The following is a 15,393-nucleotide window of genomic DNA, read 5'->3' as shown; positions in this document are numbered from 1 at the left end:
ACCCATGCAGATCCACGGTTCCCGGTGGCGGCAGTTGGGACTGCTCAGTTGTAGAGCTGCACAACTCTGTCAACGGAATAGTGGCTGTGACCGGGTACTGCACATTTGCCATCTATTGATTTGAGTAGGTGGGCGGATACTCGGTACCAAGCTGCTGCAAGTATACAGTTGATAGAGCTGTGCTGTGAAGATCCAAAACAGAGCAGTTCCATCGGGAATTGCTGATTGGCTGTGGTGTGGGGGGTGTTCCCCCACCGACCAGATTTTGGCCCCGATAAAATAAAAAAGGCTATACTCCCCTCCCTTGCGTGCGCCGTTTCAGCAGTGTTGGCACTCGCGGTCCTGGGGCTCTCGTGCGGTTGTTATAACATGTGAGTCAGGCGCCCAATCAGCTCTGGCGTCACTGGCCCTGTCTTCATACTAATTGAAAAATGAAGAGGTAGTCAGAGATCAGGTGCAGCCCAGACTTCCTCTTCATGTTCGATTCGACAGAAGGCAGGGACAATGATGCCGGCGCTGATTGGGTGCTGAGGTCACGTGTCACAACAACAGCACGGGAGCCCCGACGAGTGCCGACACTGCTGGAATGGCGCCCTCACTGGAGGTGAGTGTAAGATTTTTTATTTTATCAGGGCCAAACATTTAGATCAAGAAGGGGTTGTCCTAGTAGTGGACAAGCCCTTTAATAACATACCCTAAGGCCACGTTCAGTATTTGGTTAGTATTTTACATTGGTATTTGTAAACCACGTGTTTTTATTTTCCTTTATCGGACTGTTCCACTCCTGGTTTTGTCTTACATATACTGATGTAAAATACTGACCATATACTGAACGTGTGAACATGAAGGGTAGGCCATCAATGTTGAAGCCCCAGACAACCGCTTTTTTCTTCTCTTTTTGCTGGTAAGACCTCTCTCTGTTGGGTGGAATAAATTTATAATTCTGCAAAGAAACAGTTAACAGATTAGGCTACGTTCCCACGTTGAGTATTCGGTGAGTTTTGATGCCTTGGAATTTCTGCACCTACTATTTGGCTTGGGTTACTTGCTGTTTTTCATTGCGTTTTTGTGTGCGTTTTTATCACGTTTGTGACGCTGCGTTTTTTTGTCTCTTTTTGGTATTCATGCTTTAAATAAAGCTGCTTTGTTTCTGATACTTTTTATTTATTTTACTCACTTATATAGCGCCATTAATTCCACAGCGCTTTACAGACAAAACTTTATTGATATACATAGGGGCAGATTACACGTTTTTGATGCGTTTCTGCCGTGAAAATGCATGTGCGGATTTTCCTCATCTAATGCAAGTCTATGGGGGAATAGAAAGTGACATATTACGGATTTCATACACGCACCGCAGGTCAGTTTATGCTGCGTAAAAAGAAAAGAAGCACCGTGGGCGTGAGATCTCTATAAATCCCAACCACTTTGCTGGAACTGTAAGACGCTGCGTTTTTGACGCTTCAAAAACGCACCAAAAGCTCATTGTGGGAACGTAGCCTTGTGATCCTGCAAATGTTTCCCTCCCTTCTGAAGTTTCCTGTGTTTCCATGCTGTTTCTTTCTGTTTAATGAGTCGTCTCATTAAGACGATCACTTTCTTAATTGAAGTCAGCCTGGCAATCAGCTGATCTCTTTGGGCCCTTCTTCAGCGCTGGCAATAATCAAGCATCTCCCTTGCAGTGGCTGCAGTAAGGTTAGACATATAGTGAGGCATCAGACCTACAATTGCTCTTGTATAGAAAATGACTTTGCAGGGATTGGGAGGATTTGTCACACGTCCTTTTGGTGTTTTCTTTGAAACAAGGAGTAATGCTTGGTTCTGACAGCACTGATCTGCTGAGCGGTGCGATTCCCTCCTGAGCTCTGCTGGACAGAGCGTGGCACCACTGAGGAGGCCGTGAGAGATGCACACTGCTCCCTGTGTTCAGAGTCCAGGTTTTCATGTAATACTCTGTCACTTCAGGATTGATTTCAAAGATGTTCAGTTTCTTTTTGATTAGAACTGATGTGTTGTCTTTGCTGCTGACAAGTCCTGACACTTTCTTGGTGTTTTGCTCTGATATTCTAAACCTGATCACCTACAGACTTAAGAGAACCTGCAGGGTAAAAATGAAATGGTAATTTTGTATTATTGTCATAATTTCTGCTATTGCTTGATCCCCCCCCCCCCAATGTAATCAGTGTTTTATCAGCAGGAGATTATCACTACAGGACTAGGTCACACCTGCAAGCCAGTCCAGCTAATCTATTTAACCCCGCCCCCACCACAGACAGTTTGATGACACTGCACAGTGTACACAGGAAGCTGACAGTCAGGGGTAAGGGCTGGGTTATACAGGGCCCATCATTCAGGCCACTGCTTCATCTATAACAGGGATTCTATCAAAACTATAGTAAGCAGCCCAGTGATACATTGCTGGAATCAGGCTCTCTGTCCCTGCGTTGTGCTGCTCTCACATTACATGGCAAAACATGCTGACAGCTTTCCTTTAACATTCCAGTCAGCTCTCTACAGGCCATTGATTTCTATACACCTATTTTCCTCCCCTATCTCCCCAGCCAGGTATGATTACTCCTGTATCTGCAGGTAACTAGCGTGACAGGTCCCCTTTAAGATTCAATATTCCTGGTCCTTATTTACCTAGTGTCTCCCATTGGGAAACTATAAAGGGGACAGTTCAGAACACTAAAAAAATCATCTTTTAGTGGCAATTATTTCTCTTTTCTGAATGGCATTTAGTAGGAGTGGGGTCAGTAGGATATTTGGCTGTACTGCTCTGAAATCTGCTTTTTATTGGAGGTGGCCGTTGAATGAACTTCCATTTTTATTTAGCTTCTGAAGTAGAATGTACATGGCAGTGTGCTGGGAGGGTGGCTGCCCGTATATCTAACCATTTACTTGTACTTCTTGTGTTATAATGCCGTTCTCTCTAACAGGAGCCCTCTCTCTTTGCTGTTGCCAAGTTACTGGAGACTGGCTTAGTGAATATGCACAGAATTGAGATCTTGTGGAGGCCATTGACCGGACATTTAATAGAGGTAAATTCTGTCCTAGAGCTTTAATCCTATTTCTCACTTTATTGGTCTTAAAGGGGATGTGTTTTTGTAAAATTGCATATTGTTTAAATTTAATTTTGTATTTTTTAATTTTTGGTGGCCTTTTTTTTTTTCCCCTCGTCTCTGTTTAGTTATTTATGATGATTTCATTAGTTAAAAAAATCTAGATTACACACTCCCTTTAAATGTTTTCTGACCTATTTATAGTACACCTTACAAAAATACTTAGAAAACAATTATCCCTCGTCACATCCCTAGGATGACTACCCTAAGGCGTCCCTCACAAGTAGCTATTCTTCTATGCTGCAGAGCTGCGTGCACTCTGTCCTGACAGTGCTGCCATGTACACTGTGTGCAGAATTATTAGGCAAGTTGTATTTTAGAGGATTATTTTTATTATTGATCAACAACTATGTTCTCAATCAACCCAAAAGACTCATAAATATCCAAGCTTAATATTTTTGGAAGTTGGAGTGGTTTTTTTTAGATTTGGCTATCTTAGGAGGATTTCTGTTTGTGCAGGTAACTATTACTGTGCAGAATTATTAGGCAACTTAATAAAAACCAAATATAATCCCATCTCACTTGTTTATTTTCACCAGGTAAACCAATATCAGTGCACAAAATTTAGAAATAAACATATCTGACATGCAAAAACAAAAAAAATTAGTGATCAATAAAGCCACCTTTCTTTACGATGACACTCAACAGTCTTCCATCCATAGATTCTGTCAGTTGCTTCATCTGTTTTCCATCAACATTGCGTGCAGCAGCCACCACAGCCTCCCAGACACTGTTCCGAGAGGTGTACTGTTTTCCCTCCCTGTAGATCTCACATTTTATGATGGACCACAGGTTCTCTATGGGGTTCAGATCAGGTGAACAAGGGGGCCATGTCATTATTTTTTCTTCTTTTAGACCTTTACTGGCCAGCCACGCTATGGAGTAGTTGGATGCATGTGATGGAGCATTGTCCTGCATGAAAATCATGTTTTTCTTGAACGATACCGACTTCTTCCTGTACCACTGCTTGAAGAAGTTGTCTTCCAGAAACTGGCAGTAGGTCTGGGAGTTGAGCTTCACTCCATCCTCAACCCGAAAAGGTCCCACAAGTTCATCTTTGATGATACCAGCACATACCAGTACCCCACCTCCACCTTGCTGGCGTCTGAGTCGGAGTGGAGCTCTCTGCCCTTTACTGATCCAGCCTCTGGCCCATCCATCTGGCCCATCAAGAGTCACTCTCATTTCATCAGTCCATAAAACCTTTGAAAAATCAGCCTTAAGATATTTCTTGTCTGATTCTTGACGTTTTATCTTATGTTTCTTGTTCAAAGGTGGTCGCTTTTCAGCCTTCCTTACCATGGCCATGTCCCTGAGTATCGCACACCATGTGCTTTTTGATACTCCAGTAACGTTGCAGCTCTGAAATATGGCAAAACTGGTGGCGAATGGCATCTTGGCAGCTTCACGCTTGATTTTCATCAATTCATGGGCAGTTATTTTGCACCTTTTTGGCCAACATGCTTCTTGCGACCCTGTTGGCTATTTGCCATGAAACGCTTGATTGTTCGGTGATCACGCTTCAAAAGTTTGGAAATTTCAAGACTGCTGCATCCCTCTGCAAGACATCTCACAATTTTGGACTTTTCAGAGCCCGTCAAATCTCTCTTCTGACCCATTTTGCCAAAGGAAAGGAAGTTGCCTAATAATTAAGCACACCTTATATAGGGTGTTGATGTCATTAGTCAACACCCCTCCTCATTACAGAGATGCACATCACCAGATTTACTTAATTGGTAGTTGGCTCTCAAGCCTATGCAGCTTGGAGTAGGACAACATGTATAAAAAGTATCATGTGATCAAAATACTCATTTGCCTAATAATTCTGCACGCGGTGTAGTTTTATATTATTCCATTAATGGCATAGTTTTCAGCACGTGGTAGATCATCTGTCTGAAATTGGAGAAATACAGATGTATCTTGTAAGCTAATAGCGGTTTATGGATGCCATATTTCACACCTTACTGCACTCATCTGTACAATACCAGTGTACAGCTCACATTTTAATTTCCGAAAAAGTCACCGGTTTCATTTCAATATGTGGCTGTGATTTCAGACTTTACATTTGCAGAACTGTGCAATGTATTCACGTTGTATCTGTTTTCACGAGGTGCTCTGTCTTTTTCCTCTGCTTGCTCTTGTCCTGCTCAGAAGGTACGTTTGCACTGCATGCATCTTATGTGCACAATCTGCCATGTTTTTATATGGTACTGTGTTCCACTTTCTCCAGCAGTCCTATAGACAATGAATGGAGCAGAAGTAATGCATGCTCACCTCCACCCCTTTCAGATGGGCATATGCAGAGCCCCATTCTTGGGATTGCTGTAGGTCACAGAAGTCTGTTATTCCCTATTGCATGGATAATTTACTAAATTGGGAATAACCCTTTAAAAGGAATCTGACAGCAGTTTTTTTTCTACACAATCTGATAATGGCATGAGGTAGGGACAGAGACCTTGATTCCAGCCATATATCACTTAGTTTACTGGGTGCAACAGCTATGATTGAGTCTGTTTTCTCTGCTGCAGACGGAACTTGTACCCACCTGTTCAAGAAAGCTTATAGCCTGCAAAGACCCCCCCTTCACTTCACCACCACCGGAGCTGCCGCCAACCCCCTAATCTGCTGTCTTCTTTCCCATAATCCTATTGAATATAAACCCTCTCCTTTTGATACCAGTCTATTAGTTAGGTCACCATATTTTAAATTTGTGTTTTGTATGGTGCCCTAAAAATGAATAATAATATAACAATAATACTGCTGCAGATCTAGCAGAGCTCAGTGGTTGAGCTGTGTGTAACCCCTTCCACACCACAGCTTTCTGCGTACATTGTATAGTAATAGAGCAGCTAGTCAGTGGTGGAGGCATGAGGCCAGTAGTCCAGTACTGATAATCTCCAGCTAATAAAACACTGATTGTATTGAAACGGCAAAACACAGCCAAGTGCCGCATCACTGTAATCGGGGTCTCTGCTCCTAAATAATCTGCTCTCAGATTACATAGCAAAAACCTGCTGGCAGATTCACTTTAATGCTATGTAGACTTTTATGCAAAACACAAAAACACAATGCTTATAGCCACATGTATGAGGGATTTCAGCAAGGACCAAATGGTCAATATAAAATACCTGTACAATCAAAATTGTGTGCTATATGGACAAAATAAATGGCAGACCATCGGGATGAGAGCACAACAAACAAGAGAACCACCGAACGTCGGGTCCAAATATCAATATGACAATGATGGATGGATAAAAAACCTTTATTAAAGTAATGGTTATAGTGGCACTACAAGCACAAGAATGCCCGCATTCAAATACAAAAAATAGTGTGTAAACCACCATAATTAAAGGACCAATAGATAATAAGCATGTGGACAATGTTGCAAAATATGATATATAGAATTGGAATACAAAAATAAAATAACACCAGGTACAAAGATGGCAGTATGCAGTGCCTATATGATACATCCAAAAGTTTTGTGTATAAAGATTTAATTGATGGAATCAAACAAGTATTAAACTGCTAAGTACAAAATGGCGTATTATCAGGCACCATGTAAATATCTGTAAGCAATAGTGGTGTATAAATGCCTATCCCCAACAGTACACAATTGCCGGTATGTGATGCCCTCACAGCAGGAAGAAATGGAAGAAGGAGGGGAAAGGAAAAAGGGACGGGGTGGGTGAGAGAAAGGGTATAAGCCGGAAGGGGCGAGTGCCTAGGATGATGGATGGTAATATTTCTTATCTAATAATCCTTTAATTTCAGAGGCAACCGTTAACCTTTTGTGTAATATCAACCACAATATATTTTGGAGCTGTAGAAATATTTACAGCTGGTTTATCAGCGATACTTCACTAGTAAAAAATACTAGTATGACTAGATGGGAATCTGATTTGAAGGTATCTTTTCACCCTGAAATATGGGAAAATGCATTAGTATATACATACAGTTCCAATATATCTATGGCATTACATGAGTCCTATTTTAAACTAACATCAAGGTGGTATTTCACTCCTTCTAGACACTCTTGTATAAATCCAAAGAATTCTCCACTGTGTTGGAGAAACTGTGGACTCCATGGACATCTTGTCCATATTTTCTGGAGCTGCCCCAAAATACAGGTCTTATGGGCCCAAACGTCTGAGTTTATTAAAAAATTAACAAACAGCAAAATTACCCTTACCCCTCAATTGGCCTCACTTTCTATAGACCTAGAAGATACACCACCTTCAGAAAGATCCATCATAATCCATACCATCCTAGTGGTTAAAAACGCCATCGCACTCCACTGGAAATAAAACAGATGTACCTATGTTTTCAGAAATTAAAGAGAGACCGGTCCTACACAAGTCATACGAATACAAATTTGCAACCTCCAATAATAACCTCAACAAATATTTAAAAAAATGGGCACGTTGGTCCGAAGTACATCTTTGACCATTGCTCAATACTATTTATTCATATGCTAATGTTATTTCTCTGGGTATTTGTTGTATTCGGATCAAGTTATTCTACAAACTCATTTTGATTTTCACGGCAACTTTTTATTGTAATACTATGTTTTATACCGTTTATAAATCTTTATTTACTTTTTGAGTTTTCCTCCCCTATATCCCTTTCCCCCTTCCTATTCATTCCTCCCCCTTCCCCTGAACCTTCCTTTATTCTCTAACCTTACCCTCACCACTTAATATGTTATAAAATGTTAATAAAATTATTGGAAAGGTAATACGGGCGATACATACTGGCCGATGCAAGATGGTCAGGCAGGATGATCACGCATGCGCCGTCAGGAGGGACTGAAAACTGCAGGCGCCCACGTCATGTGACCAGTGACGTCGGGAACAAGTCATGTGACCTGAGTCACCTGACACATAGAAACACAGAGCCAGCAGACAACAGGAGCACAGGCGGCGCATGTGCACATGACCGACCAGAACACATAGGCACACAAAGTTTGACCCATATAACACGGGGCAATTATATGTTTGATACTGATGAGTGAGGACATATCTGGTAAATGGGATACAGAGATGTAACTAAACAGTTTGATGATACAAGTGTAACATAACGTGCAAATATACAGTAAATATACACATATAATACAAGGAAGGGATAATGTGCCAATGTATAAATAGATAATAAATATATAATATATATAAATATAAAAATAACTATGCGACAATGTGAAAGGAAAAGGATAATGTTCAAAAATGCAAATAGGTGATTTGGACACACCTTCTTATTTAAAGATTTTTCTGTATTTTCATGACTATGAAAATTGTACATTCACACTGAAGGCATCAAAACTATGAATTAACACATGTGGAATTATATACTTAACAAAAAAGTGTGAAACAACTGAAAATATGTCTATTCTAGGTTCTTCAAAGTAGCCACCTTTTGCTATGATGACTGCTTTGCACACTCTTGGCATTCTCTTGATGAGCTTCAAGAGGTAGTCACCAGAAATGGTTTTCACTTCACAGGTGTGCCCTGTCAGGTTTAATAAGTGGGATTTCTTGCCTTATAAATGGGGTTGGGACGATCAATTGTGTTGTGCAGAAGTAAGGTGGATACACAGCTGATAGTCCTACTGAATAGACTGTTAGCTGCTTTTTTCTTGCCATAATACAAATTCTAAGTAAAGAAAAAACGAGTGGCCATCATTACTTTAAGAAATAAAGGTCAGTCAGTGCGAAAAATTGGGAAAACTTTGAAAGTGTCCCCAAGTGCAGTTGCAAAAACCATCAAGCACTACAAAGAAACTGGCTCACATGAGGCCCGCCCCAGGAAAGGAAGACCAAGAGTCACCTCTGCTTCTGAGGATAAGTTTATCCGAGTCACCAGCCTCAGAAATCGCAGGTTAACAGCAGCTCAGATTAGAGACCAGGTCAATGCCACACAGAGTTCTAGCAGCAGACAAATCTCTATAACAACTGTTAAGAGGAGACTTTGTGCAGCAGGCCTTCATGGTAAAATAGCTGCTAGGAAACCACTGCTAAGGACAGGCAACAAGCAGAAGAGACTTGTTTGGGCTAAAGAACACAAGGAATGGACATTAGACCAGTGGAAATCTGTGCTTTGGTCTGATGAGTCCAAATGTGAGATCTTTGGTTCCAACCACCGTGTCTTTGTGCGACGAAGAAAAGGTGAACGGATGGACTCTACATGCCTGGTTCCCACCGTGAAGCATGGAGGAGGAGGTGTGATGGTGTGGGGGTGCTTTGCTGGTGACACTGTTGGGGATTTATTCAAAATTGAAGGCATACTGAACCAGCATGGCTACCACAGCATCTTGCAGCGGCATGCTATTCCATCCGGTTTGCGTTTAGTTGGACCATCATTTATTTTTCAACAGGACAATGACCAAGATGGAGAGTGATGGGGTGCTACGCCAGATGACCTGGCCTCCACAGTCACCAGACCTGAACCCAATCGAGATGGTTTGGGGTGAGCTGGACCTCAGAGTGAAGGCAAAAGGGCCAACAAGTGCTAAGCATCTCTGGGAACTCCTTCAAGATTGTTGGAAGACATTTCCGGTGACTACCTCTTGAAGCTCATCAAGAGAATGCCAAGAGTGTGCAAAGCAGTCATCAAAGCAAAAGGTGGTTACTTTGAAGATCCTAGAATATAAGACATATTTTCAGTTGTTTCACACTTTTTAGTTAAGTATATAATTCCACATGTGTTAATTCATAGTTTTGATGCCTTCAGTGTGAATGTACAATTTTCATAGTCATGAAAATACAGAAAAATCTTTAAATGAGAAGGTGTGTCCAAACTTTTGGTCTGTACTGTATGTGTGTGTGTGTGTGTATAAGATATAGATATATATATATATATATATATATATATATATATATATATATATATATATATATATATATATATATATATAAATCTAATATATAAACACTGCTCAAAAAAATAAAGGGAACACTCAAATAACACATCCTAGATCTGAATGAATGAAATATTCTCATATATGGACTCATATATGGATTTTGAGTCACCCCCAAAATTAAAGTGGAAAAACACACTACAGGCTGATCCAACTTTGATGTAATGTCCTTAAAACAAGTCAAAATGAGGCTCAGTATTGTGTGTGGCCTCCACGTGCCTGTATGACCTCCCTACAACGCCTGGGCATGCTCCTGATGAGGTTGCGGATGGTCTCCTGTGGGATCTCCTCCCAGACCTGGACTAAAGCATCCGCCAACTCCTGGACAGTCTGTGGTGCAACGTGACGTTGGTGGATGGAGCGAGACATGATGTCCCAGATGTGCTCAATCGGATTCAGGTCTGGGGAACGGGCGGGCCAGTCCATAGCTTCAATGCCTTCATCTTGCAGGAACTGCTGACACACTCCAGCCACATGAGGTCTGACATTGTCTTGCATTAGGAGGAACCCAGGGCCAACCGCACCAGTATATGGTCTCACAAGGGGTCTGAGGATCTCATCTCGGTACCTAATGGCAGTCAGGCTACCTCTGGTGAGCACATGGAGGGCTGTGCTGCCCTCCAAAGAAATGCCACAGAACACCAGGATTGGCAAAGTCGCCACTGGTGCCCTGTGCTCTTCACAGATGAAAGCAGGTTCACACTGAGTACATGTGACAGACGTGACAGAGTCTGGAGACGCCGTGGAGAGTGATCTGCTGCCTGCAACATCCTTCAGCATGACCGGTTTGGCAGTGGGTCAGTAATGGTGTGAGGCTCCACTAGGTGGCACTCATAGCTAGCGAGACATGACAACCACAGGAGTCTGCTGCAGACCCCAGGTTGCCATGCCCACCCATCAGTGACCCGGGACAGAGGCGTTTCACTGGTTAACAGCCGCGGGTAGATCGCAATACATCCTGCGGCTGTTGCGGGCACATGTCAGCTGTAAGGATCAGCTGACATGCGCCCGGTTCAGTTTGGGCTCAGTGCCGGAGCCCTCACTGAATTGGGGGTGATGGCCTGGGGAGTACTAGTATATCCAAGGCTTTAAAGGGGTTAAAAGCAATCGGATATATATAAAAAAAAGTAAACCAACAACTATAAAAAAAAAAAAAAAAGTGGCACTCAGGCCAGTGACGTGGTGTGCTGTGGCTCCAGGCGACCCCCCTACAATATGTATTGGTACTGCCTACTAAACCCTCTAGTGGCGTTTCCAGTGTAATCCATGGGGCAGGTACAGGTAGCCCTGGATATTACTCCAGATGTCTTACAATTGGAAAAATCCCTAGCATAAAATGTTTTATCAGAGGAGGAGCTGTGGAACTTGTCCACTCACAAACGCATCAATCCCCGCATCTAAAAAAACACATACCTTTCTATCTAATCACATACCTGAATTGACCAATCTGTGTACTAGGTGGTCCCTCCTATAGCTGACACTAGGAGTAGGTGGAATTATACCTTGTAGGTCGGGGTCCATAAATAAAATCCCCGAGTGTTTTTTAAAGGTGTGGAAGATGCCGTCTTCCTGATTGTCGTATGTTCCAATAATTGTCATGGTGCCGCTATCCCTGTTCCTATCACAGGTGTCTGTTGAAGACCTTTGTGCCTATCATCACGAGCTCCTTTGAAACCGAGCCTGTCTCTTATTACATTAGGCATTGTCTCTTTGTCCATTTTCAGTTGTTTAATAAAATTAATGTTTTATATTTAACTCAAGTGTTATGCATGATTGCTAAAATAATTACTTTATTTGTTATGCATACACGCCATGTGTGTTAGAGGGTTTTTTGCGGCACCCAGATTGTCAAAGTATTATAAAGCTTACTGAGAAATGAAGATACTGTACTTCTTAAATTACTTGTTTCTAAAACTCTGCTCTATTCCTGTGCTGTTACAGTTCAGCTCTTTGCCTCCTGTTACAGTACATTCAAAGCACAGAGTAGAGAGATTTCCCTGTCTGTGCCGTGCACAGATCATAGCCTGCCGCTGAGCGCAGCTCTCACAGCAGTGTGCACAGAATGGTGATGTCATCTGGGGCGTGGCCTGTGCTCCTCAGCAGTCTGTGAGCCTGTATTACCCTATTACCTTAAAGCCTAGGATATTTTACATCCATCTCTATTACTCTATTATCACCCTAAAGTCAAAGATATTTTACACGCTGTGTTTAACACATTTTATTAGTGTGTGTGTGTGTGTATACAGTGCCTTGTGAAAGTATTTGGCCCCCTTGAACTTTTCTACCTTTTGCCACATTTCTGGCTTCAAACATAAAGATATAAAATTCTATTTTTTGGGGGAAGAATCAACAACAAGTGGGACACAATCGTGAAGTGTAACGAAATGTATTGGATATTTTAAAACTTTTTTAAAAAATTAAAAACTGAAAAGTGGGGCGTGCAATATTATTCGGCCCCTTTACTTTCAGTGCAGCAAACTCACTCCAGAAGTTCAGTGAGGATCTCTGAATGATCCAATGTTGTCCTAAATGACTGGTAATGATAAATAGAATCCACCTGTGTGTAACCAAGTCTCCGTATAAATGCACCTGCTCTGTGATAGTCTCAGGGTTATGTTTCAAGTGCGGAGAGCATCATGAAGACCAAGGAACACACCAGGCAGGTCCGAGATACTGTTGTGGAGAAATTTAAAGCCGGATTTGGATACAAAATGATTTCCAAAGTTTTAAACATCTCAAGGAGCACTGTGCAAGCGATCATATTGAAATGCAAGGAGTATCAGACCACTGCAAATCTTCCAAGACCCGGCCGTCCCTCTAAACTTTCATCTCGAACAAGGAGAAGACTGATCATAGATGCAGCCAAAAGGCCCATGATCACTCTGGATGAACTGCAGAGATCTACAGCTGAGGTGGGAGAGTCTGTCCATAGGACAATTATCAGTCGTACACCGCACAGATCTGGCCTTTATGGAAGAGTGGCAAGAAGAAAGCCATTTCTCAAAGATATCCATAAAAAGTCTCGTTTGAAGTTTGCCACAAGCCACCTGGGAGACACACCAAACATGTGGAATAAGTTGCTCTGGTCAGATGAAACCAAAATCGAACTTTTTGGCCACAATGCAAAATGATATATTTGGCGTAAAAGCAGCACAGCTCATCACCCTCAAAACACCATCCCCACTGTCAAACATGGTGGTGGCAGCATCATGGTTTGGGCCTGCTTTTCTTCAGCAGCGACAGGGAAGATGGTTAAAATTGATGGGAAGATGGACGGAGCCAAATACAGGACCATTCTGGAAGAAAACCTGTTGGAGTCTGCAAAAGACCTGAGAGTGGGACGGAGATTTATCTTCCAACAAGACAATGATCCCAAACATAAAGCAAAATCTACAATGGAATCATTCAAAAATAAACGTATCCAGGTGTTAGAATGGCCAAGTCAAAGTCCAGACCTGAATCCAATCGAGAATCTGTGGAAAGAGCTGAAAACTGCTGTTCACAAACGCCCTCCATCCAACCTCACTGAGCTCGAGCTGTTTTGCAAGGAAGAATGGGCAAGAATTTCAGCCTCTCGATGTGCAAAACTGATAGAGACATACCCCAAGCGACTTGCAGCTGTAATCGCAGCAAAAGGTGGCGCTACAAAGTATTAACTCAAGGGGGCCGAATAATATTGCACGCCCCACTTTTCAGTTTTTAATTTTTTAAAAAGTTTAAAATATCCAATAAATTTCGTTCCACGTCACGATTGTGTCTCACTTGTTGATTCTTCTGAAAAAAATTAGAATTTTATATCTTTATGTTTGAAGCCAGAAATGTGGCAAAAGATAGAAAAGTTCAAGGGGGCCAAATACTTTCACAAGGCACTGTATATTTGCATATTTACAATATTACCATTGTAAATATGGTAAAGCAGATTCTCAGATTTTGGAAAAATACTCGAATATTAATGACTAGATGGTGGCCGATTCTAACGCATCAGGTATTCTAGAATATGTATGCGGCCGACCGGGCGCAATCAGCAAAGCGGTGTTAAAATTTGGCGCCTATATCGCAGATTGGTCGCGGCTGGCGGTCGCGAACAATCAGCAGAGCGGTATTTAAATTTGGCGCCAATAATGCTGATTATTCGCGGCCGGCAACCGCGACCAATCAGCAGAGCGGTGTTTATATTTGGCACCAAAATCGCTGATTGGTCGTGGCCGGCCACCGCGACCAATCAGCGTCGTATTAGTGAGGACCGGGGAGCGGCGCTGCCTGTGCGGGTACTTCCGCTGCGAGCAGCTGGGAGATGAGCGGCTGCTCGCAGCAGAAGCACCCCGACCGGCTGCTCGCAACAGAAGCATCCCGACCGGCTGCTCGCAGCAGAAGCATCCCGACCGGCTGCTCGCAGCAGAAGCATCCCGACCGGCTGCTCGCAGCAGAAGCATCCCGACCGGCTGCTCGCAGCAGAAGCATCCCGACCGGCTGCTCGCAGCAGAAGCATCCCGACCGGCTGCTCGCAGCAGAAGCATCCCGACCGGCTGCGCCGCTCCTCGGTCCTCCGTTCACACTTGCCGTCAGGAGATCAGAGCGTTGTTTCAATTTGGCGCCAATCTCGCTGATTGGTCGCGGTCGGCTGGCATCCGCGACAAATCAGCAGAGCGTTGTTTAAATTTGGCGCCAATCTCGCTGATTGCTCGCGGCTGGAGTCCGCGACTAATCAGAACGTTGTTTAAATTTTGCGCCAAAATCGCTGATTGGTCGCGGGCTGCTTCCGCGACCAATCAGTACAGCGGTGTTTAACTTTTGTGGCAAGATCAGAGATTGGTTCAGCTCAGCGGTGTTTAACTTTTGCGGCAAGATCAGAGATTGGTTCAGCACAGCGGTGTTTAAATGTGTCTGCAAGATCTGTGATTCCTCGCGGCCGCTATTTAAATGTGGCGCCCAAATCGGTGATTGGTCGCGGGCAGCGTCCGCAACCAATCAGCACAGCAGTGTTTAAATGTGGCTCCCAAATCGGTGATTGGTCGCGGGCAGCGTCCGCGGCCATCAGCACAGCGGTGTTTAACTTTTGCGGCAAGATCATTGATTGGTCGCGGCCGGAGACCGCGACCAATCATCGAATCTTTTGGTGATGACCGGGGAGCGTCGCTGCCTGTGCGGCTACTTCCGCTGTGAGAAGCTGGGAGATGAGCGACTGCTCGAAGCAGAAGTATCCCGACCCGCAGCGCCGCTCCCCGGTCCTCACTTCCGCATGGAGGTCAGCGGCGCCGGCGGTCGGGGTCCTTCTGCTGCTACCGGCCGGGAGATGAGCGCCTCGCGACTGTCATCTCCTGGCTGCATCTCCGTCCCGCAGATGGTGCTGGCGGTCAAGGT

The 15,393-nt window shown here is 43.4% G+C and overlaps 1 protein-coding gene across 2 annotated transcripts in view; it reads left to right on the top strand.

Moving 5' to 3' along the window:
- Positions 1-15,393, top strand: part of MON2 (MON2 homolog, regulator of endosome-to-Golgi trafficking) — a 144,066-nt gene that overhangs the window by 67,062 nt on the left and 61,611 nt on the right. For both annotated transcript variants that reach the window (XM_073651592.1, XM_073651591.1), the window contains exon 20: positions 2,940-3,041. In XM_073651592.1, coding sequence (XP_073507693.1) covers positions 2,940-3,041 — 102 coding nt within the window. The remainder of the gene's footprint in view (positions 1-2,939; positions 3,042-15,393) is intronic.

This window comes from Phyllobates terribilis, unplaced genomic scaffold (assembly GCF_046119375.1).
Source record: "Phyllobates terribilis strain yellow unplaced genomic scaffold, ASM4611937v1 Scaffold_11__3_contigs__length_659146591, whole genome shotgun sequence".
Taxonomy (NCBI): domain Eukaryota; kingdom Metazoa; phylum Chordata; class Amphibia; order Anura; family Dendrobatidae; genus Phyllobates; species Phyllobates terribilis.
Note: the sequence above shows the minus strand (reverse complement) of the source record. Positions and strands in the feature narration are given on the sequence as shown.